The following is a 25,834-nucleotide window of genomic DNA, read 5'->3' as shown; positions in this document are numbered from 1 at the left end:
TTTCTTTTTTCTCTTGCCTGTGTTCTTTTTTCAGATGACTAAGTCGGTTACTAACCCGGAAGAGTTGGGAGGACTTGCATCACAAATGACCAATGACTATGGGCATTTGGCTCTCCAGGGCCGAATGGCTGCAGCTACAGCAGAACCAGAGGAGGTCTGCCAGTTTTAGACCTCTTTATTCTCTGTACACGGTGGCATCAACTTGGGTATTCCTTAATCATAGAGTACGCAGTAAATACAGAGCAAAGTGGCAAGGGCTGCTCACCTTGCTGGGTTGCAGCAGCACGCTTGCAGCTGTTGCCAAACACAGTGCATCCCTTGCATGGTCAGAGAGATAACAGGTTTCAAATTGTTAGGTAATGTGTCTTCTTTCCAGTGCCTTTGTGATGATTCTAAAATGAATGCAGTGAGTACGTTTCCACTGCCTTTGCTTCGTTAGCCACTTCTGTGCTCTGTCTGCGCTGTCTGATGGGCAAACAGATGCGCTGCTGCTGGCCCACTGGCCCTTGGAAGGTAGCACAGGGCAGCACGCCTGTGCCCAGAAGGGTTTCGTTTGGCTGCTGTCATGTGGTTGAAACCATGATGTGACCAAGTACTCAGGCTACACAGAGCTGTTCCTTTTACGATCTACTTCTATTTTTGCTAAAAAACAGGCTTTAAGACACAAACTGTACACAGCCGGACAAAAAAATTTACCGAGTTTGTTCTCATTGGACGGAAAGGAACTGATGAGAGTAGCGAAATTGTGTGTCTTTTCAAAATGCTGTGAAATCTTAGAATATCAACAGTTATTTACTTGTATGTGTTGTAAGTACGGTTGACGGAGAGGTGCCTGTTTCGGTCTTTGCTCCCGAGCCTGCCCTCCTCCAGCTACGCTCTCCGCTCAGTGTGCCTCCGCACAGTGCTCCAGAGCACGTCTTCACTGGTAACGCACCGCAGTTCCTGCTGCTTGCATGCACAGCTGTGTAATGATAGGAGTTAGGGCTCACAACAAACTGTTTTCAGTGAACATTTGGAACTTCAAAACGGCTTCGCTTCTGTTTCTCTTCAGCCGTCCCCTTCCTCTCGATACATCTGAATTGTCTGCAGAGCGAGTTTTCCCCGGGAGTGCTATGAATTGGCAGATTTTTAACGACACTTAGGGACTTATACAAAAGGTGTAACATTTTACTTTGTAAGTGTGGCTTTTTATGCTACAAGCTCATTGTAAGAATTACCCAATCAAAGAACAGAAACCTCTTGTCAAAACATCTGTCCAGCTTCAGAAAGAAAGAGCTTGTGATAGTAGAGGACAATTCAGTAGACCGGGGCAGAACCTCCTAAATGATTTGGGGCTTTCGCTTACAGACAACTTGCAAATACAAAGAAAACTCTTAATTAACGGCTATACAGTTGTCCTTCAATCTCATGTGTTTTGGTAGATTACAAACATACATATATGCTTTTGTATCTTGCCTGTAAGCGATTTCAGGTATAACTTCCTGAAAGTGAGATGCAGGCAGCCGGTAGGAGCACAGATATCTCTGGCTGATGGAACACCTTCCACACCTCAGAGTCAGAACACAGTGCAGGAGGAGCGGGTTCTCCATGCAGTCTGACGTGCCTCATGCTAACAGAGGGATACAGACTATTCACCTCTGGTGTGTTAATGTGTTACAGTACTTGCTGCACGTACCCTGAGCGCAATTATAGAAATCCTTCCACCTCTCTCTTCTCATTGCATGCCTCTGGTTGTGGAGCATAGACAAACTGTCAAGCTGGAGTAAGAGGGTATCTCACTGTCACCAGATGTGTCAGATCATCTAGATTAGACTTTCAAAGAGTTTTTTGACTTGGTAATTTACACTCCACCACTGATAGACCGAGTGTTTCATGCTCAGGAGCTACATGAAAAGCAACGGCTTGCATTCGACCTGATATTGTTAAATTGAATTACCACTTCTGCATGTTACTTTATGCCTGAAGTTGAAATAATTCCATTTGTGATACTAATGGCTGTGATTCCTGCTTACTCATTAATCCCAATACACACCTATATCCCTGAGTACATGTAAGTACTAAAACTATTGTGTTTCTAAACAGGGATGACGTAGCTTATGCTGTAGGATTATTAATAAATCAGAAGTAGTGAGGGCAGGATTTTCCACATTTCAGTGCTCCACATGTATGTGATCTGTTTTGGAGAGTTGAGGCTCTGTGCAAGATTCCCAGAAAAACAGGGTCATATACTTTCTGACCCAGTTTCAGCAGTGTAGAGTAATCCAGCTCATGGTGATGGGACGGTTCTAGGAGATGAAGCAGTGTTACTCAAATGTGGTGAGGTTGTGTTACATACGCTTGTGAATTACATATGCTTGACTTGAGTACACACCTTATGCCTTCTCTTTCCCGGGGTCCTGTTCACTAGGGCTCCTGTTTCATCAGTAAGCCTTTTGTAGGGTTGTGCTACATGAGTAGATAGCATCACACCTGACTTTTCTTCTGATCTCTGCAGAGAGTGTAGCGATGGGCGGAGTGTTGGTAATAAAGATTCACCAGGGTGACCGCATTTCCATTTGTGTTGATGCGATGTACTGGCATGATGTTTATTTATTCACTTTGCTCTTGCTTCCTTTTTCCCTTTACCTCCTTTACCATCTAGATAGGGTTCCAGATCAGGACTCGGGTGCAAGAGCTTGGCCACGGCTGTATCTTTCTTGTGCAAAAAGCTGGAGCTCTCCAAATTTGCCCTACAGACAGCTACACCAAAAGGGAGTTGATAGAATGTGCTCGTGCTGTCACAGAAAAGGTAAGACATAGCTCTGTGTTGCCCCACGATGTTTGTCTACCAAGCTTCCCCAGGGAGTAAGCCAGTCAAATTGTTTGGGTTCAGGAAAGTTGGGGGTTTGTTTGTGGTTATTTTTTTAACTTCCCATTATAGTACAATATTGGCTGAATTACACTAAATTCTTACTTTCAAGTGTTCAGTGCCATTCAAGTGCTAGATTAGCCCATGATTAGCCCTTGTTCATGTCTCAGAATAAAACCTAAGCCTCATACTAGAGAGACTGGACCAAAACTCCCCCCTAAGCAATGAGATGTCGTTTGTGCCTTATGAGGCACTCCCTGATGGAGTCCACGTGGACAGCCGCAGGTACTGGGACATGGCATTTCATGTAGCAGTGTCCTCCCCTTTTGAGACTGGACCAGGCTAACACACTTATAACTGCATCTTCAGACTGACTGGGACTTCTTGGGTTTTGGAACCGTCCACCTCAAACAGACAGCCTGAGTAACTCTGCTTTGTGGCACCTTGTTGATGGCCTCTCTGTCCTTCTGCTGAGCACAGACATTGAACCTCAGTATCAGTTACTTTTAGATTTCACCAAACATCATTTGTTCAGCCTGTGTTAGTGCACTCTCAGCTGTACCAATTTTCCACTGTCATTCCCCAGGAGTATCAGCAATTCCAAACCTAGGCAGGGGTAGACTATATCTTTTAAGAAGACTTAAAGCTGATAAGGAGAGTAATAATGAATCACAGGGACAACCTATTCAGGGACAGCTTTGAATCAGAACAGGACCTTGGGAAGAACTGTACTGTCAGAAGTCAGTATACGTATCCTCAGTTGTGGATCCTTTCTTGCAAAAGCAGAATTTAGGACCTTAGTGTGGCATGAGAACAGCATCCCAGCTGCGGAGCTTTGTAAGTACAATGTTAATTAGATGAAATGGAGATCTCTAGTTTTTTAGTGATCAAAAATCTTGCTAGATATAAAGCCATATGTTGTCTTTCTGTAAGTATAACAATATTTAGTATCTGGATTCAGAGTTCTATTTCTCTGATGTTAAAGTTTCTATCTGTGAACTGTTGTGATGGGTTGACCCTGGCTGGATGCCAGGTGCCCACCAAAGCTGCTCTGTCACTCCCCTTCTCAACCGGACAGGGGAGAGAAAATATAAAGAAAGGCTCGTGGGTCAAGGTAAGGACAGTGAGATCACTCAGCAACTGCTGCCATGGGCAAAATAGATTCTACTCAGGGAAATCAGGTTAATTTATTACTGTTCAGGTCAGAATAGGATAATGAGAACTAAAATAAAAACTTAAAACCATGTTCCCCCACCCCTTCCTTCTTCCCAAGCTTAACTTAATTCCCGATGTCTCTACCTCCTCCCCCCGAGCAGCACAGGAAAAGGAGCGATGGGGGTTACAGTCGGTTCATCACATATATCTGCTGCTCCTTCCTCCTCACTGTCTTTCCCTCCTCCAGCCGGGTCCTTCCCAGGGGGTGCCATCCTGCAGGAACTCACTGCTCCAGCCCGGGATCCGTACAGGGTCCCCAGCCCGGCCAGCAAACCCGCCCCAGCCCGGGCTCCCCTCCCCACGGGGCCACAGGTCCTGCCAGGAGCTGCTCCAGCGCAGGCTGCCCCACAGGGTCCCAGCCCCCTTGGGGCAGCCCCTGCTCCGGCGTGGGGCCCTCCCCGGGCTGGGGGGGATCTGCTCCCCCGTTACCCCCCGGGCTGGGGGCACAGCCTGCCTCACCATGGCCTTCACCGCGGGCTGCCGGGGCATCCCCGCTCTGTGCCTGGAGCACCACCTGCCCCTGCTGCGCTGGCCCGGGGGCTGCAGGGCTGCTGCTCCCACATCACCTCACTCTTCTGCTGCAATTTTGTTGCACAGATTTATTTTTTTCCCCTTCTTAAATCCATTATCCCACCATCATTGATTAGCTTGGCCTTGGCCAGCAGCGGGTCTGTCTTGGAGCCAGCTGGCGTTGGTTCCATTGGACATCACAGGAGCATCTGGCATCTTCTCGGAGAAGCCACCTCTGTAGCTCCTCTGCTCCCAAACCCTTGCCACACAAACCCACTACCACTGCACATGACTCCAGAGGTGCTGGAGGCCAGTGTTTGTTTGCACATGTTGGGGAAAGAGCAATAGCCCTTGGCTCTGACATTCATCCTGGCAGAAGTTCACCTTTGACCGTATTTCAAGGAAGTTTTAACTGGTGTGCTTCAGCCGGTGGTGGACAGATTGTTCATTCTGTCTGAAAAGTGGACTTGCTAGCTGAAGTCCCCTTTAATTGGAGACAGTCTTTAGTCATCACGCTGATTACTGCACAAAGAGCAAATGCGGGAAGGGGGAAGGAGAGGTTTATTAAAGTCTGCAAAATGACACGGCAGAATTACTTTCCATTGCTGATGCCAGTCATGTTAAAAAGCTCGCTTAATTCAGCATCCCATAATGAGGCTTTCTTCTGATGACCACCTTGCTGCTTTATGTTGTTTCCAGGTCTCCTTAGTTTTATCTGCCCTTCAAGCAGGGAACAAAGGCACACAAGCCTGTATTACTGCGGCTAGTGCCGTGTCTGGGATAATTGCAGACCTGGACACCACTATCATGTTCGCTACTGCTGGAACCCTTAATGCTGAGAACAACGAATCCTTTGCAGACCACAGGTCAGTGTAACTGGAAAAGATGGAAGAGCATGTGCACAGGGTAACAGTGGAACTGGCAGAAGTGACCAGCATGTGGAGATAAATTTTTACCTTTCTAGATTCCCATGGATGAAATTGAATGAGGCAGTTGAGTGAGAAGAGGCATGGGAAAATTGGGATATTGGTAGAGGACAGCAAACTTCACTTTGGATATTTCTGTGAGGAAAGAATTTTAAAAAGCTGGGGAACATCCACCAAGAGCACTCCTAACAGAAGACCGCAACTGTAGAACTGTTGGGGGGTGGGGGTGGGGTGTTGGGTTTTACTCAAGCCATAGCTACCATGCGCTGTTACTGCAGTAGCAAAAATTAGCTGTCCGTGACACTGAAGAGGAATCTTCTATATACTTTTTCCCCATAGGTGGTGGTCTCTGTCTGACTATTTGTCTTGTTAAATCATGCTTCTGCTTAATGCTGTTGTGGACAGCAGAGATGGAAACGGCACCGCTGTGCCACGCTTCTCCCCTTCTGGCAGAAATAAGCCTGTTTTCCCTTCAAGTAGCACCTGCAACAAAATAATCCCACAGCATTTTCCAGCCCGTTAAGAGATGTGGAGCATCTGAGTGTGAGTTCCTTTGCAGTACAAGCCAGGGCTCCACAGCCAGGGCACCGGCTGCTTCACAGCCTGCCTGGCCCACGCGCGCTTCCCGCCTTGCTGGCTGCTCGAGAAAGAGCAAAGACGCAGTGGCGTGTGAGGTGCTGCCATTCTGCAGACTCAAAGTCAGGGATTTTCATACAGGAGTCATTAATTTCCAGGCTGACTTTTTATATGAACGTGGTTCTAGTTCTCAGTTAACTTGACTTGTTTGTGACAGCTGTACTCAAAACAGTTTCTTCTTTTACCCAAATGTGGCTTTGGATCTGTTGTCCCAGCATGTCAAAGCATGTATATGGTGGGGGGAACCCTGACTAGGCCATGTTCTCTGTGCCTTTTGCCATTCCTGCTACTGCCTTCCTCACAAATAATTATTATCATTTCCTTACGATATGTTGATTAAGGTGGAGGTTTGACAGCTGTTACTTTCCTCACAGCATGGCCAGATTTTCTTTCAGTGTTAAAATGCTCTTCTGATACTGCCCTACCTCATTTCTTTTCAAGATGGGTTCATTTTAATAAACTGCCTTGTATCTAGCCCAAAATATAACGCTACAGTTTTAATAGTCGTAGTTGTGTTCTAGGGGTTTTGTTGGTTTTTTAGCTTTTTTTTTCCTTGCAGCCTGGCCTGTGGTATATTATCATGAGTGGACGCTGGCATGATGACTTACAATCAGCTCTTTTATGTAGCTGTTAGTCACCATAACATTGAAAAACACGGGGTTTTTTCCTCTTCTCCTTTTCCACTTCCTTCCCTGCTTCCTCTTTTTTTGCTACAGGGAAAACATCCTGAAAACAGCAAAAGCTTTAGTTGAAGATACAAAATTGTTGGTTTCTGGTGCTGCCTCGAGTCAGGACAAACTGGCCCAAGCAGCTCAGTCATCAGCTAACACCATCACTCAACTTGCTGAAGTAGTAAAATTGGGAGCAGCTAGCTTGGGATCCGATGATCCTGAAACACAGGTGAGATGTTGTAAGATTTTTCTGATACTCTTAAAGAGACCAGAGACAGCTTTGAATTGATAAGACTTTGTGAGACTTCTGTTTTTAAGCAACACAACAGGGTTCATTTCTGCTGGGACTTTACTGGGTTTACCCAGACATCACTCATTTTTTAGAATACATTCAAGAGGTTAAAGCATTGAGTGGAACTAGACGAGCCTTTGTATGACACTTTCGCTTTTATTTCATGGCTGTGTTCCAGCTGGAATGCTTTTAGCAAAGTATTTATCTCTTTTACTAAGTTGTGATTGGATCACTGACTCATCCCATTTTTGTTCTAAAGAGCTTACAAGACTTGCATGGCATGAAGCTGCTTACCCATGAGCTGGGCGCTGGGCGTTACTTGGGTACGTTAACAAGCTCTTGCCATTCTCTAGCTATGTCTGAGTTGGTTTTCATTTAACTCAGACACTTCAGCCTTCAGTGTCGATTATCTCAAATATTTCCTCAGTCATTTGTTTGGGTCTTGGTGAAAGGGAGGCTGGCAAGCATACTGCAGGCGTGCCTGTAGTGGTACACAGGAGTTTGGCAAAGCCTGCTCGTTTGCAAAGTGCTCTGAAAGGGATGTGTGTTCTGGTTTGCTTGACCTGTATGATGGACTGAACTTCTGAGTAGCTGTATATAGCCTCTTACAGAGGTTCTGCTTCCTTCTCCCTGAAAGACTGTCTCCCTCTTAGCGTGGAGCCATAGCAAGTACGCTGGATCTCTCCAGAGGTGATTTCAGAACTGGTACGCAGCTGTAGCGTTTCACTGTAAGCTTATAATCCATCTGTTTTCTTGCTGTAGTCCCGCTTCCACCCGAAGGGGAAGAACATGGAGAAAAGTAAACCTTTTAGGGAAGCTCAGAGGAAGGAGATCCTACCTGCAATCAGCAATTCCATTTCTTCACAGGAAATAGTCGCTTGTATGGATTCTGACTAGTTGTATGAAATACTGCAGCTGTCAGCACAGCTTTTACTCTTCCAGAATATTATGTGTTTTATTGGGCTAGGGGAAGGAAGGGTGGTACTATTTATGTACCAGTAGTAGACCTTTTTTTTTTTTTTAATCTGTGTTCTAAAAGTTACTCCCTCATCCAGGCTATCGTTTCTTGCCTGAGGCTTATGGCTGTTTCTCAATCCTATAGGTTGTCCTGATCAATGCTATCAAGGATGTTGCAAAGGCCCTTTCTGATCTCATTGGTGCTACCAAAGGAGCTGCCAGCAAACCAGCAGATGATCCATCCATGTACCAGCTAAAAGGTGCTGCCAAGGTAAAACCTTATTCTTAAGATTATTTGAAAGTATCTGTGGATAGACATGCGAACCTTGCATTTCAGCATTTTCTGATTGCCTGAAATCTCGTCTCTGTTTGTTTCATTATCATCCTGGCATGATATAGAAAAATGACACTGTTGAGTTTCCATGAAGCTGCAGTTTTTGTAGGCTGTCAGATGACTTCTGTGTTTTTGATGAAAGAACTGTAATCTTTCTGAAGAGAAGCTTCTTTCATTTGCAAGCCCGTATCTGAGGGCAGGTTCTCCTTTAATAATGTTATAGGCTAAAATTTAACCAGTATAAAATCATACCTAAATACAACATTCTAACAAATGACACATGCTCAGGGTAAACATGTGGCCTCCTTATTCAGACCTTGCAGCTTGAGGAATGGGGGAGAAGGGGAGGGAGGAAGGCGGGGCGGGGGGGGTGGGGGTGGGTAGGGGAACATCTATAACATGAAAGCAAAATAGGAAAATATAATATTATTTCTGACACCAGTCTCCTGGGTCTTCCCAGGAAGTACATAGGTATCAAAGCTCAAAACTCACACAGATTACACCATACCTGGGATATCTTTGTGCATTATTTCCCCTGCAACCAAGATGTATTACCACAGTCACCTCGCAAAGATCCTGTGGCTTCGTGTCTACAAAATGTTCTCAGATGTGGCGATTTAGGCAGCGTTACTTCTGCTTTCACATTACGAGAGTGTCATGTTAGCTTCTAACTTGGCTGGAAGCTCTTCTCACTCTCGTGTATGTTGCTTACCAGCAAGACCTGTGCACCTCTTCCTTCAGAGCACCTGGTAACAACAGTGTATGTTGAGGTGCTGCTTGAGAATGACCCATCTAGTCAAGAAAAGCGGCTTCATGGCTCTTCCTGCTGTGAAGGGCTTGCTGTGAAGCTGGCCTTTCTGTCCCTTCTGTTTTCATTCTAGCTATCATGTGTATCTCAGCATGCTGAGGTATAGGAAGGGTGTAGTTATTGCAGTGATAGTTGGGCTGTTCTGCATCAGGACTCTCGGGTTTGTCATGGGAACAGCAACACTGATTCTGTATCTGCGCTGGGCTTGAGCCTGGTGTTTGGCCGCTTGCTCACCTGGGGTCTTACCTGATCCTGGAGAACATACGGGGTGAATTTCAAAAAGAAATACCATACCTCGGTTCACATCTCTTTCAACGTGCAGTGTGAGACATGTGGGAAGAAAAGACACTAACACAAGCAATCTGTGTAAGAGACCTACCCTGGAAATGTTGTGCATTTTCCATTTTTTTGGTAAAATTTTTGTCGGAACACGTACACTTCAGATGGTATCGCTCTGCGGTTATTTGTGCTACGTTTCTGCAGTTTACAAGGAGCTTTCAGGAACTGCCCAGAGGAGAGCTGGTGTTAGGTCCCTGACAAGTGTCGTTTGTGAAGCCTCTTAGAAGTAAGGACGGTACCTAGCTTAACTTGCCTTGTTTCATGCCCTGCTGTCTCTGAAAAATAGGAGGAAGGCATCGCATGGTTTTGTTTTCACCTCTCTCTTCTTCAGGTGATGGTAACAAATGTCACATCGCTTTTGAAGACTGTTAAAGCAGTGGAAGATGAAGCTACTCGGGGTACAAGAGCTCTTGAGGCCACAATTGAGTACATCAAACAGGAACTCACGGTACGGAACAAAATAGCCATACGTGGCAGTTCTGAAAGTGTGCTCTTACACTTCAGCCAGCCTGCCCAGGCACTCCTCCTCACGCTACACTTTGCTGCTGTGCAGCGCGTGTTTGGTTCGCTCTACCTGTTGCAAATCATCTGTGAAAGTACGATTACAAGGCAGCTTCAGCCTGTCTGCTTTCAGATCCTGCCGGCCCCCGCTTTAAGATTTGAGATGCTACTGCCGTGTACACATCTGGAAGCAATGAACAGCTTCTTTGTTCTTTAGATGTTAAGTTTTCACCACCGATATTCTTTTTGGAGTCTAATGCTGTTCACTTATTTTTTGGTCCCGGCTTTGGTAACGTTTCCTCAGCATCATAGCCATACTGCATCTGCAGTTTAATCTTGTTTCTGGTTTTCCTTTATTATGAAATGATAGTTTATTACAAAAGGAAGTGATACATGGCCTGCTAACTGATACTCTGTCTGAGCAGGAATTAAGAATAGCATGGAATTCTCTCCCAGATTAGGTGTTAGACCATGACAATTGGTTTCCTTCCTCTTAAGATACAGAAGTATAGCCTCCAGGTGCAGCTTTCAGTTATTCTTTTTACTAGTACACCTGTCAGTGACATAAATTAATACCTGTGTGTCTATGAAAAAGCCTGATTTTTTTCCCCCCTCCTTTACTTACAGTCCATTTTTATGAAGAACCTATAGATGCAGTCTTCAGAAAATATTTTGTTGCATAATCTGTGGCTTAGCAGTTCTTACTGCAACAGCACTGGCACAGCTTTGCCTTGTCAGATGCCCTCCGTAAAACATGTATTTTTCATTGTGTGAGCAATGCTGTTGTAATGAAGAAATAACCCTTGTTTATTTTAAATTTATTTTTAAAAAAATACCTGTACATAGCTGTTGGAAGCTCATACAGTGGTAAAAACTCCTGATTCAGTATCTGATCAGGAATGTTCTGTGTGGTTCCTAGTGCACATTACTGTCGTGTATCCTCATGAAGGCCTGGCCACATTCACCTTCCTTCCTGTAACTGACCTAGAACGGGTCCAGATCTGTCACTGAAGGGTTGTGCAGTATCACATCTGCTTTCTCAGTCTGGTTGGTATCTCTTTGAAATGTTCCTCCTTTTCCTTCTGTCAGCATTGCAAAGGAATGGGTCTGCAGCAGTGGTGGCGTCGTCCCTTTCACAGGGAGAAAAGCGGAGTGCTAGGAGGGGGTCGAGGGGAACCGGGATGACACATCTGTGCTCAAGAACATGTGTCAGGCTTGACTTGGAACTCCAGGGACTGAATCTGAGCAACGCTGAGGGATGTCCTTCACATATTTAACTAGACTTTATTTTTTAACACCAATTCCGTTTCTGGAGAGAGAAAGTGGAATAATTGATGAACCAGGAGCATGTGATAGACCAGGCTCATATTTGTCCAGACATTTCATTTTGTAACCACCACCCTACTTAGGTTGCATGTAGTCAAGAAACTGATTAATTGTGCTCTCCAAATTGCCCCTGCACACTAAAAGAATGGCAAGCAAATACAGACTAAAGCTTGGGAAAAGGAAATTTAAGATAAAAGTGAGGTTACCCAGCTCTTATTACCTACATCTTACCACAGTTTACATATTCCAGTATTGATGAGAGCAGTGTGTACTGTCAGATAATTTGAACTATTTTCACACAATTCACGCTGCAAAATCGTATCTTCAGGTTTCTGAGCAAGACTAAGTATAGCATGAGAGACAACGCTCCACCTCCACATTTATTAAGAGCCATTTGGATATTTTAGCGATGTTCTCAGGCTGTCCTGCACAGTGCTATCAACAAGGGCTTGGAAGGCCCAGCTTCTGCAGGGGAAGGATCTCCTCATGTGAGTAGACCAGCCTAAGCAGCAGTCAGGATGAAAAAAGAATTTAATTAAAGGAATAGTAATTCTCTTGATCCTGTAACGCTCTGAACAGCTGTCTGTAACAAACTGTCACCCAGGTAGTTAAATAGCAGATGAGACGAATGGGTTAACCTTTTTTTGTGTGCTTCCCTCAGCTATTGTTTCTCTCTGCTGTCTGTAGGTGAGCAGGCTTATCAGGACCAGACTCATGTCAACCAAGAATGATACTCAAGTGCTCTGAATATGTTTCTAATTTCCTGCTGTTCAAAGGCTGCTTCCATGTGCTGTCTCTTTGTTGTGGTGGTTCTGCCTGGGCTTGAATGGTATCAGGCTTTCCTTCTGCTTTCACTTTTAGGTGTTTCAGTCAAGTGAGGTTCCAGAAAAGACATCATCACCTGAAGAATCAATCCGGATGACGAAAGGAATCACCATGGCAACTGCCAAAGCTGTTGCAGCTGGGAACTCGTGCAGACAGGAGGATGTGATTGCTACGGCAAATCTGAGCCGCAAAGCAGTGGCTGACATGCTAACAGCTTGTAAGGTAAAAATCCACTTCCTTGCCTTAGACTGATTTTTTTTTTTTTCTTCTGTGTGCCTCTATTCCATTGAATGTTATAGTTTCTGTTCCATTTCTTTTTATTAATGCCTTACTTTTCAGATGAGAAAGTTAATGGTTATGATGATTTTAAGGGAACATCTCTCTCAGAAAGGATTTTCTGTGCTATGCACAAAAAAAGCAGCACTAATATCGACCGGTTTCTTTTTGTGAAAATGAGAAGTTTAATTTGGCCTGAAATATCCTAGTTTTCAGTCTCCTATTACACTGGAAGACAAACAATCTGTGCAAGTAGTAGATTATATGAATAATCCTATGGGCACAAATTCATTATTTCTAGGAAAAGTGAAAGGAATGATGAAAGGAATTACTCAGGTCTATTTTTAGTAATCCTTTCCCCTCTAACGAAACCTGTCGGCTTGCTCGATTTCTTCTGTGCTTTTCAAAAATGTGGTTTGCTTTTGCACTAAAAATATTGGTACCCTGTCTTCTACACTTGCTTGAGCTAAGCAACTTTCAAAAACTGATTTGCAAAACTGGGGGGAAAGTGTATGTCATATAAATGGCTGTTATGCTGTTTGTCTTTGTTATGTTGATAAAGATCTAGGCATAAATTAAAAAAAAAAAAGGGGGGGATTGTAAAGATCTCATTCCTTTTGGTCTTTAGTAGTAATCCAAAAGTGCCTTTACCTGTAAATTATATTTATGTACTTTTGCCTTTACACCTACAGAAGATGACAGTAAAACAGTGGTGCTCTTTGTGAGGGGTGTGATTTTCAGTATTGGGTCAAATCCTAATTGTCTGCATCAGTCCCAGATTAATTTTAGCCTAATGCTGCCCAGCTGAAAAGGTTAATTTTGGTTTTGGAATGATCCTTATACAGAAGTGCAAGTCCTAACTGGATTTGTACAAAACCACTGATTTAAACTTTATTTTGACTTCATTTTCTAACAGGGTTTTTAGTGTTTGAGAGCTCTTGACCACTTCGCATGCTTCAGATTTTGATTCTGTCCTCTCCACTCAACAAACTCAGGTCAACAAAGCAAAGCAGCTCTGATTTGCATGGGAAAATTAAACAGCTGTGCTATTTACATGAGAGCTACTGTAGCCTAATATGTCTTAGGTACAGTCCAGTTAAATGAAACTTCTAAGGGAGGCTAAGTTGTGCAGCATCCTGACAAAGCAATTCAGGCATGAATTCGAGTGCTGAGGTGTACTAAACATCCCTTGTCGTTTGGAAGTGGCTAGCACAGACACATTTTTGTTTCAATGTCTCCAGACAGGCAGCAAAATCTCAGGAACAGAATCCTCTGTTTCAAAAAATGTTACAAACGCACACCATAATACACAGCCCAATATGTAATTATGAGCATTCACCTTTTTATGTTTATATTTGTTCCCAACTAATTTAATGGTTTCGGAGTTTATGCATTGCAAGTGGCCCTCAGGATGAAAGTTCCTGCAAACTGAGCAATGAAGGTCTGGGATGTTGGAAAAGCATTCATGATCTCCCAGGGAATTACTTTCACAAAGAAAGCCATCTACAGAAGGAAGATAGCTGGGAATCATTTTACTTAACTTTAATAAGACACTGACAAGGAGTAAGATCCAGTTTGATCTTGTCTGGCTTTCCTAAAATTAAGAGCAGTTACTGGGCAAACAGGAATAAAAGTCTCCAGGTATACTAATTTCATGCACTGTCTAAAATGTGTGACAAAATAGCCGTGTCATTTAACAAAGCTTTTAAATCTACAGTTTGTACCAGACTTGATTTAGAAAATCCTGTTTCTACAGATTTTGCTCAGAGACTTAGAAATCTTATGCCATTCATTTCTACAAATTGATTGCTGTATATGGCATTTCCATAATAAGCCACATCCCTTGATTTTTAGAGGTAGGAACCAGCAGTCCTAGCCTCACTATGCCATAAAAGCTGTGCAATGCAGTGCAACTCAGTTGTTGTGACAGACAACAAATACTGGAGGGGACTCTGGTGTGATTAAGCTGGTCTGTACAATAAGCACTGACAAATAACCAGATTTTGTGTCCTTTGGGCTAAGACAAAAATGCACATATATCATCTATGGTATACAACATAGCTCAGACTTCCCTGGTGTCAGGAATTTAAATTTAAGTTCTGTTTTATTGCCAACCGCCTAAGGCAAGTCGTATAAGGGATTTGACTTATTAGCAGTTGTGTGTGTGCTTGTGCTGGTTCTGCTATACATGAATTTACAGTGCTCATTACTAATTCTATGCTTATAAGTAGATGCCATTTCAAAAGACAATGAGGTTGACTACTGCGGGATATAATGAACCAAGACAACTCTTATTAAAGTCAGTGGAAACACTGTAATTACATTTATTGAAGGTTAGAGCAGGCCCTAAGTTAATAACAATTTCTGTCTTTATTACCTATTTGTATAAAATAATGACTATGCAGTAAGTAACCTGTGCATAATATCACTATTTTTAATGATTGCTACTGGAAAGGAAACAGGTCCATCAAAAGCATAGAAAATAATTGCAGTGACTAATGTCTTAGATCGTTGCGTAGCCGGTAGGTTGAGGCAAGCAATTACTCACCTTTTCTCACCACCCTTCAGCCTGTGTCCAGAATGCTGTGCCTAGTTTGGGGCTCCCCGAAGAAGAAGGGCACTGACAGAACTGGAGCAAGCTCAGGAGCCCGCCGGGGGGCTGGACAGGAACATGGGTGCTGCGAGGAGGTGCTGAGCTACCTGCTCAGCTGGGCCAGAGGGGGCTTGGGGGGCACCTGGCAGCGGCCCTCAGACCTCCCGGGAGGCTGCTGAGAGGGCACCACGTTGGGCTGTGCGCCGAGGTGCGTGGCGGGGCAGTGGAACGGTGGTTGAACACTGACACACAGGCACTGCCAGTCACTCCACTGCGGGGAACATTTAGCGCTGGGACAGGGGCCTGAAGAAGATATGACATCTCCATCTTTGGAGGCTTGCAAAGACCCAAGTGATCTGGTTGGAATTTAATCTTGACCTAGCTTTAGGCAGGAGGATGGACATTGCGAATTCTCCAGGTTCCTTCAAACAACACTGATCTGATTTTTTTATAATTTTTGATATTTATTTATTTATTGTTCTGGCTATCTCAGTACATTTTACCTCCAAAAGTTGTTGATCTGTGCTGACTGGCGAGAAGTTGTAGTACCAGAGTTAAGTAGCGCTTGCTGCCTTACTGTTTCACAAGCACATGAAGGTAAAATGAGGGCTGAGAGTGGAGAGACGCCTCAACATGAGGAAATCGATGTGTGGTCTGGTCCTTTGGACATATGTTTCCATTTGAGATGCTTGGGCAGCCTTTCTGTGCAAGTCTGGAAAAGTAAACGTTTCGAGGTGGATTTTTTTAGGGTTTGGTTTGGTTTTTTGCAAGTCCTAACTGGTGGAGTGAGATGTCTGTTGGGATGTTCCTGGGGTAGAAAAATGTCTTCCTAAAAGGACTTTGTCACCTCTTTGCTCTGCTGTGAGTGGATGGTTTGTTTTAAGAGTCATTGAACCTTGAAAATGGTCCCAAAATATTACGGTGTCAGTCTTGGCTATGTGTGCAAAGCATAACAGGGAGTCTGTATCCCTCTCCGACAGGTGTTTGCTCTAACTGCTCATGTAACGGTGTTCCGAGTGCACAAGAGGCGTATCGGGGTGCTTGCCATGTATTCTGGGGGGTTAAAAATGAAAAAGAAGCTGTTCCGAATGTTTTTGACTTCTGGAGCTTGTTTGAAGATTGGGAAAATCCTGTCCCGTTCCTTCCCACATCCTTTCCCTTCGGATTACTGGCTGAGCCGATGAAGAGGTGACGGGGCTAACGAGTTTCTGCTGAACTTGAACTTCCCAGTAGAGGGAACCCACAGCCCAGCTCCAGCAGGGTGCGGGGGGGTGGGGGGGCTGCGGTGAGCGAGCCGTGCCCGGCCCCACGGGAGGGACCAGGCTGCGGGGTGGCAGGAGCTCTTCCCTGCGAGGAAATGCTAATTTTTAAGATGTTTAGGAAGTTTCACTTGTCAACAACTAGCACTTCTGTTCAGTAAAAAAGTTCCCTAGCAGTTTATTTTAGAAAATCCAAGGCTTGAAGAGGCTGCAGTTTTCACTCGTTATTAAAAATGAAAGGGTTGAATTAGTCAGGCTTATGTCGGATATTATACTTGGTGGAAATCCTCAAGAAGCCGAAGAACTGACTCTGCTGCTGCCTCTCCCTCTGTAAACAGATGTTTCCAGCAGCGCCTGTTGCTGTCTATAATCCCTGTGTCAGGCAGAAGCCGTTCATAAGCTCATGCTTACAGAGTGGTACCGGGTGACAAAAGGCAGCCAGCGCTGGCTGGGGCGGGTGGGGGGGTGGGGGTTGTCTCATGGAATAACGATATCCTGGCACTTAGTAGCATTTTTCGTCTGCCATTTGCAAACGGGGGTGAGGGGACCCCGCTACCCCTGCGCTGGAGGTGCTGGCCTGTGCGTGGCCCCAGGTCTCTGGTGGGGCCCAGCCCAGTGCTCCGGTCTCCAAACTGGGTGGCTGCTTCTGCCTTCTTTCCTTGGTGGTAGGCCGTACAGGCTTACAATAAAAAAAACAGTTCTAGCATATTTCTTACCGGTAAGATGTAAACAGCCATTTGTGGGTAACAAAACTGCACTTCCAGTTTTTGTTTTCGTTGGTATTAATAAAAAAAGAAGAGCCCCAAGAGCCCAACCTTTACACTGTAGAACAGTACATATGCAGCCCAAGAGCCCAGCCCAGCCCCGAGGTGTTTTCCAAGCAATGTTTTCATTAGAAGAAATTGTAAATCCTCCTGTATTTTCAGGTGGTTCAAAGGTTTCCTCTATTTGTTCTCAACTGGCAGAAAGAAGTAGCGCTGCTGCTGCTGACAGTACCTAAGGAGGGACACTAGGAAGGACAGCAGCTGCACACCGGGGCAGGAGGATGTGCTGATAAAAGGACAAGTGTTCCCAGTGCCGCTCTCGGAACGGGAGCGCTGGTGCTCTCCGAGCACAGTTTGCTTACACCTTCCCAACAGATAGGACTGGTTCTGGAGCTCAAATGTCATTTGCACATTATGAAAAATCCCTTCTCTTCTCTTTCCCCTGTCTCTTCCCTGTGATGACCTCCTCTTGTGGGAGCAGTTTTGGGGTCCTAATGTTGTTTTGCCTCCTCAGCAAGCATCATATCACCCAGATGTGAGTGAAGAAGTTCGAGAGAGAGCCCTGCGCTTCGGAACAGAATGTACCCTGGGATACCTGGAACTCCTGGAACATGTTCTCCTGGTAAGAAGTTGTCTGCATGCAGGTATATCTATCTCTGACCTCTTTCTAGAGTGGCTGCTAGTGACACATTTTTATCAGTCCATCACAAGATTAGGAACAGTTTTGTTATTCAGGAAAAGCAAGCTAAAGTAAACTCAGTACTTCAGCCCAAACTGTGAGACAGATGGAAAACTGGGAGTACTTAAATGGGACTGAATTCTGGATCAGATCTGGTGGCAGTATGGGTCCTGACCTAAAAATGTTCCTTGACAAAGAAATTAAAAGACGACATTTTGGCATTCTTTCAAGCCTACTGTAAGCGTTAGACATACTAGGCATGCCCCTGCCCCCCAGGCCAAGGTGGTTGCATTATCTGTATGAAGGCACTTTTACGTGCATTTTGCAGTTGCCAACCCCCAGGCCCCGGGCAGCACAGCCTCTCAGAGCTTCACAGCTCCTGCCAGGCGTGACACCCCAAAGCTCTGCGCAGAACTGCACTTGGGTCCAGACTCGGGAATCCTGCTCTCAGGTGGCTATTCTTGACCATACGTAATGATCACGTAATATATTGTTCCTTGGTTGCTGTTACATTTTAGGCAGCAATAATGTGTGTTTGAACTAACATTTGTGAGATACGAAGTTTCTGGAGGTGACTTAAATCAGCAGTCAGCTTCACGGAATACCAGAGATTTAAGTGGCTTTAAGCTGACATATTACAGTCTCTAAAACTGAGATTTGCAGCCCCTAACTGCAGATCAGCAAATCCAAGTCAGCTTTACTGCTGGGAATACATCATGTCTAATCGTCTACATCACCTCATTAAAATATACGTAACATAGAAGGAAAGTCACAGTTATGCTTGCCACTAGCAGGGAAAATGGTTCAAGAAAAGTTGAACTTGTTAATGTAATTCCTAGAGCTGCATAGCAGTAAGTAATTTAGCATTAGGGGTGTGATCCATTTTTAGTTTAGAAGTACTTTAGGGAATTTTTCAGACTTGGTCTCCCAAACTCAGTCATAGTATTTATTTCAGACTCTACGCCAGAACAGACCGAAGACTTGAGTCAATTTTTGCTCATTTTATTTTCTTCTTTCTGCTTAAGGAAAGAAGCTTAAGGTAGGAAAGGCCTGTTCCTCCAATAAAGCAGAACATGCTTTCCTCACCTTAGGCTGCTTCACTTTCAGGGCCTTAAAGCAATGAGAAAATTCTCGCCCTCCCACCCTGCCCTCCCGCCCCATGTTTGCTGCCTTAGAAAGCTGACTCTGGCCCAGATCACAGCCACAATTAAAGGGCATAATGTCTGCATGGGATGGTGACTTCATCATGAGTCTTTGCTGAAGTCTGTCTAGAACTAGTCACATACACACACAATACATCCATACTGTGCACCATAAAAGTAAACAAGATCTGGAAGGTAGATGAAAAAAGATCCCTTTTGGAGGAGCATTGACCCACGTAAGTGACAAACTTTGTGCTCTAGGGATTTTTGCCTTTTCCCCTCAGTTCCAGCTCTTTCGAGCTGCAGCAGAGGCACAGTCTAGATGCAGCCCCAGTGATATGTTGGCTTGTTCCATGGCTACCCGAGCTGTTCTCCTGCCATACAGTCTTGCTAACTTAACATCCTAACCCACATTTCTTCGGCTCAGATAAAAATGATAGCTAGATGGTTTCAGCATCAGACAATCCTGGTGCTTCCTGATCCCTGTTACTCTGGTAGTTTTGAACCCCTAGGTCTACAGTCTCATTTAACTTGTAACCTCCAGAAACATGGATCATCTCAGATTAGAAACCTCTAATTAGTCCACGTGGCACCTCGTAATGCAATTGTTAGTGAGTTCAGTCATGCCTTTGGCAGTCAGGCTAGGGATGATTGCATGGGTATCTCAGCACAGGGATGCCTAGGAACCCTATTCAGTAGCCGTATTTCTTGGAAGATAATACTTTTTAGGTGCAAGAGTTGTCAGATGCAATATCTAAGATTTCTTAAGCTGGTATATTGACTTGTGCAGAGGTTGCATTGGGCGAGTGGCACAAAACTGACTTGATTGCTCAAAGGAATATTCCTCTAATCACCTAGCTAGGGATAGGGCACAGGAATACACTAATTAAAGCTGTTGGGCACGCACAAATTCATACAAAACAACTTGTGTTGTTAGCAAGGTTACAGACTGACCTGCCCTCCTATATATTCATATGCTCCATCTTGAGCAGTGCTGATGCATGCTGAGTTGAGGGAAGTCTGAAGCCTTTGCTGCTGTTCTCGTGCCATGCCTGTATGTGACTTTGCAGGGGGTAAGAGTCTGCTGAGAGGTCTAAATCAGCTTTAAAACAATGTAGTGTGTAAACTGCCCAGTCTTAAAATTTGCATCCGTATCTTCAGTTCCAACGTTGTCACTACTATGGTAGGTAGCACTAGTGACACAGTTGCTGGAGCAGGAAATGTCATTCTTTGCTGTAGTCCTGGCGACATTCATGGGTTTGGGGACATTTTTGTTTGTGTGGGAAGATAACCCTTGAGATGCTCAATGTTCTGCCATGCTACGGGATTATGCAGGGTGTAAACGTTGGTTATAACTGTCTTGTTACAGTTCATTAGCATTGCAGATTGTTTAGCAATTGAGGATTCATGTACTTCTGTTTACTTTGGAAACTAGTTGACTAAATATCATCCTTAGGAAGCGGGAGACCAGTCCACCCGTACGTTGGCATGGCACTTTCAGAGAGCGAGAGAATTCCTCCAGTGGCAGAGTTCCCACCCAGCAATGTTAAGAAAACAGTTCAGTTTAGTTTATTCTGTCAAAGTAAGGGTTAGGCATTTGACTGCAAAATGGGAAATAAGCTTACAAAAAGGTAAAATACATTTTCAATGTGCACCTAGTTTTCAGAGCTGCTTGGCAAGAGAGTTTTTGAAAACATTAAGGAAATGCACACCTGAATGTTACTTTTGAGTCTCAGCCTCTTGTTTTGCTCTCAAATCTCTCTGTGTCAGTCACTCTTCTCTCAGAAGTAGTTCTTGTGTATATGTGAATTTCCAGAACTTTGTCTTTTTTCTCCTTTTAGTATGGTAATTAAGAATGCAAATGTTGTTTCTCTTCAGGGGAAGAATTCAACTTCCCTGTCTGAATGTCAGACTGTTTTCCATTTGAAGAAGCACAGTTTAATACTTGATGCAAATTTAATTGCGAGGTGTCTTTCTTTCCCTTCTATTTAAGGGTCTTGCTCAGGGTTGGCATTTCTGTTGTGTTCACTATTGCTGATTTTTGCCAGAACAGGCAACTAGCACGAGCCTGCAGAACTCTGTAATTCTGTTGGGTAGAAATGGTGACCAACCAGTTTGTTAAGAGTAGCAAATCAGCTCCTCTCCAGCAGCTCAGAAAGACTAGGCCTGATGCGTAAGGGTAATGACTATAGTATCTGAGAATGGAGTGCCAAAGCTGCGTATTCCTCCCGCATACTCACATGTGCGCCTCTGTTCTGGAGAATTCTGTCCTAGTTTTAGTACCAAGAACTCCCAGACAGTATTGTCAGTTCCTGTATAAATGCAAGACAGTGACACTTCCCTAGTATTGTTGTATAAAATAAATCTTTCACTAGTGTGCCTTGGGATTGTTCCAGTGTTCTCTGGACTCCTTACTAATACACATTATTACATTTTTATCTTTTTCTCTAGATCCTTCAAAAACCAACTCCCGAACTAAAGCATCAGTTGGCCTCTTTCTCCAAGCGGGTTGCTGGTGCTGTTACAGAGCTTATCCAGTCGGCAGAAGCGATGAAAGGTGAGTTGGACAGCCTGGCTACCAGTATGGTGTGCTTTTTATTCCAGAGATGGTGATATGTCATTTATGTAGTTTAAAACAAAAACAAAACCTAAAAAAACCTACCCCTCTTAGTATGTTCTAGGTGTCTTGGTGTACCACCTACTCCTGTTCTTTTAATTTCTCCACTGGTGTTCACTCGTTACAGTGTTGGTAAACATGTCTATTTGACCCTCTCCCACTTCATATGTGTCATATGGGTCATAAGGCATCTATCACTCACGTGGCCTTGCAAGTTGGAGCAATCAAGCAGAGCACTCAAGCCACAGTAGCAGGAACCAGGACACAGTACCATTTCTCTTCAGCTGGTGGCTGAATTTTACTTGGATGGCTGGTTCCTTTCCTTACGCTCATGTTTTTCAGTCAAAATAAGTCCTTTGCTTTGCACTAATAGTTGCTTTCCAAATTCAAATAAAAGCAGATGCCATCGTCTTACTGAATTAATCCTCAGCCTCTAGCAGTGATGCCAATTTTAGATCCATAGTGCTTACAGTCCTCCGTCTGGGTCCTGCCCTCGCAAAGTATGTTAGCGAAACAATGCGACCAGAAAATTGTGGTCTGGATGATTTCCTGAACTCTTAGAATTGAACAATGTGTGGACAAATATAAATAAATTCAGCACTCAAATAAGCAAGCCATTCCATTGCTTAGCAGAAGTTCACTGTTCTTACAAGTGATGAGTGATATTTTTCTCAGATACTGACTGACATAGTAAAATCTTTATCCAGTGATGCATGCGAACCCTTAGGGTGACAGTTCTAACATTCGACATTTTAAATGAGATGAATACATATTAAGTCTGGTGTTATTAAATATTAGACTGCTACGGCTCAAGTGTATCTACTACCAGATTTACTGGGCACCTTAGTCTGAAGAAATCTTCACAGCCATCAAAGGCATGTGAGCATTCTAATTTCACAGGTAACAGAATGCTACAGAAAAATATTTTGAATAAAGTGTTGTAATAACTTTTTCAATTCTTCTCCCCCCCCCCCCCCCCCCCCCAGACACACACACAAAGATTCCTAATAAAATCATATTTTTTCAATCATTCTTTTCTAAGCCAGAAAACACTATACTCATTTTTCTGATATTCTGTGTAATATACGCTGCAGGCTTTCCTCAGTTATATCCTACTTTTAGCAGTACACATTCTTGGAGAAGAATCCAGATTAAACACTTTTCATATGTGAGAATCCCTTATTATTTTGTTCCGGGTTTTTTCTCCTCTATGTCATAATATAGTTACTCTGTTTCATATAATAGTGATCTACATTATGCTTTTTCCCTGTTCAGGTAAATTTACTGAATTCTTCAGCCTTTTCTGCACTCTTTCTTATGTTTCAAAATTTCTGTTTTCATTTGCTAACAAGCCAAACCAATATCAGAATTTTTTATATATATATATATATATAAAAGAATTATAAATGTATATGTCCTCATCTTCAGAGACATTTATAGATTTCTAGAAGGTTTTGCATTTTAATTCATATTCATTAAAATAAAAAATAACTTATTTCTTTTTTTAACTTACTACCTTTAGGGGATTGGTTTTTTGTTCACTTTAGAAACTGTTTTGTGTAAAGTAAAGTGTTTTTAAACCATTCTTAATTTTCATCTATACGTACATGATAAAATTCTGTCTCAGAACCAATTTAGCATGTAAATTTTTTCACCTTTGTGAAATGCCTTTTTGTGAAGAGGAACTGCTACATTTTACAAGTTTGTGTTTGACTGTGTTTGTACATGCTGCCTATATGATTTTATTTCCCTATTCATCTGCCAGTATTAGGGTTTAATACGGAATTCCTTCACGTTGTATGCCATTTGAGCTGAGAAATTGTCTTTGGTGATGTTTTGATATTTGGTATAAATGCCTATATATGTAATATATAGGGATTAGCAGCATGCAATATAGCTCACTAGGATTACATACCATGTACTTCAGTTTTCTCCCAGCACATCAGAAATAGGAGCCCATCATTTTGAGTTCTCCTGTGATTTGGTCATTCATAGCAGAAACGCTTCACTATTTAGCCGGTGCAATGCTGATCCGTAAGCATCCCAGGTTATTTCCTTTGATGTTTGATGAATCAGGTTATGCTATTCCTGATGCAAAGTGCCAGTATCCTCCTCCCCAGCTGCACTTCCTTAATAACGATTAATGTTTCCATTCATATGTTAATATTAGGTTCACCCAGACTTTCTGATCTGGTTTCCCTAAGTTTAACAAGGCCTTAAGAGATATTTTTTTCTGTTTGCTTTTTTCATTCTAGCTTAGTCTTCCTTTGCCTGGTGTACACTGCTTCCCATCATTTTCTGTTTCCATCTGCAATGTCACTTTCTTCCCTTGCCCCTAGTAGTTATGAACTTAGAAGGGGGAGGAGGGGGGGGTGTCTGTTTTCCTTTTCTCTCTCCATCTGATTGTCCTTTTGGCTGTTTGATTGCTTCCCTCAGTCCAGAACATAGATGCTTTCTGAATCTTGTCATTCAGAGAATAATGTAATGAAAATGAAAACAATAATGCACTGAGATCTTCCAAAATTCTGAGATCGCTTCCAGCCAAGTATTCATTTTGTGGACCTACAGAATTTATTTGAGCCAAGAGAAATGCCAAGAACTCAACAACACACAAAAAAAAGTTGACCTTTGGATGTTACAGAAACTGTTTTGGTCTTCTCTTCTTTGCTGTTAGGAACATGTTGCCAAAAGCATGCTTTTTTTAAGTCAATACTAGCTTCATCTCTAACCACTGCCAAAAAAAGGAGACTCCAAAAAGTGTGCTATGGATGATTCTGTTGTCTGTAACACGTCCTCTTTACCATTCTGTCAGACTTCTCAATGTACCTTACAACTTGGTCAAGTTAGAAACCCTCTCATTAAGAGCTCTGATAAGCAAAAGCAGAGTGACAGCTAGTTTTGTTTCCCATATGGACAGCAGCCTTTTCTGAAGTTGCTTTGCTTACACAGTTCTTAAGTTACTTTCAGAACAGAATTATCCTGCTAAGTACTTTTTTCACTCTGACTTACGTTTTCCTCTCAGTGGCATAAACTACAGTGCTTTTGTGTCATGATGGTGCTAAAATCCACTTTCTCCAATGTGCATTCCATATCTGACACTTGAAGTGTGATTGTGAATCACCCTGTTTGAATGGCAGCTCACAGTGGCACTGAAGTTATTGTCTTCATCTCCATTAATTTCAGGGACAGAGTGGGTGGATCCAGAAGACCCAACAGTCATTGCAGAGACAGAGCTACTAGGGGCTGCAGCGTCAATTGAGGCTGCAGCAAAGAAGTTAGAGCAGCTGAAACCAAGAGCCAAGCCAAAGGTGAGTGTCCGTCCCCGTTGTTTCTTTGAGGTTAATAAAGCGGAAGATGCATATAGCCCATATGTCGGTGCATACTTTGTTACTGTCCATGATAGTGGTATAAACAATCAAACCTTGCATCAGCCTCAGTGCCACTAGACACTGCATGGGATGGGACCTCTGAAGGAAGAGGGTGAAAAGATGCTTTTCAGGGAGTGAGTCAAGCACGAGCCATGAGCGAGCAAAGGAAGAAAAGCCAAATGTTAGAAATGCTTTGAAGAGTTACAGTATCATTACTGTTGATTAATTACTTTTCTGTTTCCAAACACATTATACTGATGTGAAAAGTCAATCTCACTTGCTTTCCTTTGAAGACCCTTTGTTCTCATCTGAATGTGTGTAGTATAGCAGGAGAAAGCGGCGGCAACACAGAAGGGGTTCAACAGAATGCAAAAGACCTTCAGGATTTTCTAAGATTAAAAATATAGCATTTTGTGCCATGCTAAAAGAGTAGCTACTTCAGGATCAGATCAGAGATGTGGTATGACCATTTCTATTTAATATTCCTGCAGGAAAATAAATTACAGTTCATTATGAAAGCAAGTAGTGTTGCATGTTGCCAGGTCATTTCAAACGTGTCTCTGAATATATTATATAAAATTAAGCCAACCATTTTCATGCATGGTACAGAGGGAATATATGAAACTGCTGTTCCTTACAGTTGTATGCGTAGCCGGATCACAGACAATTGCTGCCTTTTGCCTAGTGTGGAATAGGAGGCAGGTTTTAGAAGAAATTACCATGTTGCCTAGAATTGCATCTCTTTAAAATGAAAATCATGCTTTGGCTTTGTAATTGACTTCAGGAAAGGACTAGGTATCTATTTCCCTGTTTATGCTGCTTTGTAGGTGCAAAACTGTTTTCTAAGTAAAGCTAATGAGAAGTCTTTCTAAAAAGCAGGGCCTCAAGAACATTAAGTGTTGATTGTTTTCAGTGCAGGGTGGCATTTTGTCATTCAGGAACATCAGA

General features: G+C 43.3%; 1 protein-coding gene across 5 annotated transcripts in view; it reads left to right on the top strand.

Moving 5' to 3' along the window:
- Positions 1–25,834, top strand: part of TLN2 (talin 2) — a 206,220-nt gene that overhangs the window by 158,133 nt on the left and 22,253 nt on the right. For 4 of the 5 annotated variants that reach the window (XM_080395552.1, XM_080395551.1, XM_080395549.1 and 1 more), the window contains 10 exons: positions 35–154; positions 2,642–2,788; positions 5,273–5,439; positions 6,852–7,035; positions 8,201–8,326; positions 9,868–9,984; positions 12,225–12,410; positions 17,595–17,702; positions 21,353–21,458; positions 24,702–24,826. In XM_080395552.1, coding sequence (XP_080251678.1) covers positions 35–154; positions 2,642–2,788; positions 5,273–5,439; positions 6,852–7,035; positions 8,201–8,326; positions 9,868–9,984; positions 12,225–12,410; positions 17,595–17,702; positions 21,353–21,458; positions 24,702–24,826 — 1,386 coding nt within the window. The remainder of the gene's footprint in view (positions 1–34; positions 155–2,641; positions 2,789–5,272; positions 5,440–6,851; positions 7,036–8,200; positions 8,327–9,867; positions 9,985–12,224; positions 12,411–17,594; positions 17,703–21,352; positions 21,459–24,701; positions 24,827–25,834) is intronic. The other variant, XM_080395553.1, reaches the window with a different exon arrangement.

The sequence above is a fragment of the Falco punctatus genome, assembly GCF_963210335.1.
Source record: "Falco punctatus genome assembly, chromosome: 7".
NCBI classification, from domain to species: Eukaryota; Metazoa; Chordata; class Aves; order Falconiformes; family Falconidae; genus Falco; species Falco punctatus.
The sequence above is the reverse complement of the archived record's forward strand: the minus strand, read 5'-3'. Positions and strand labels throughout refer to the sequence as shown.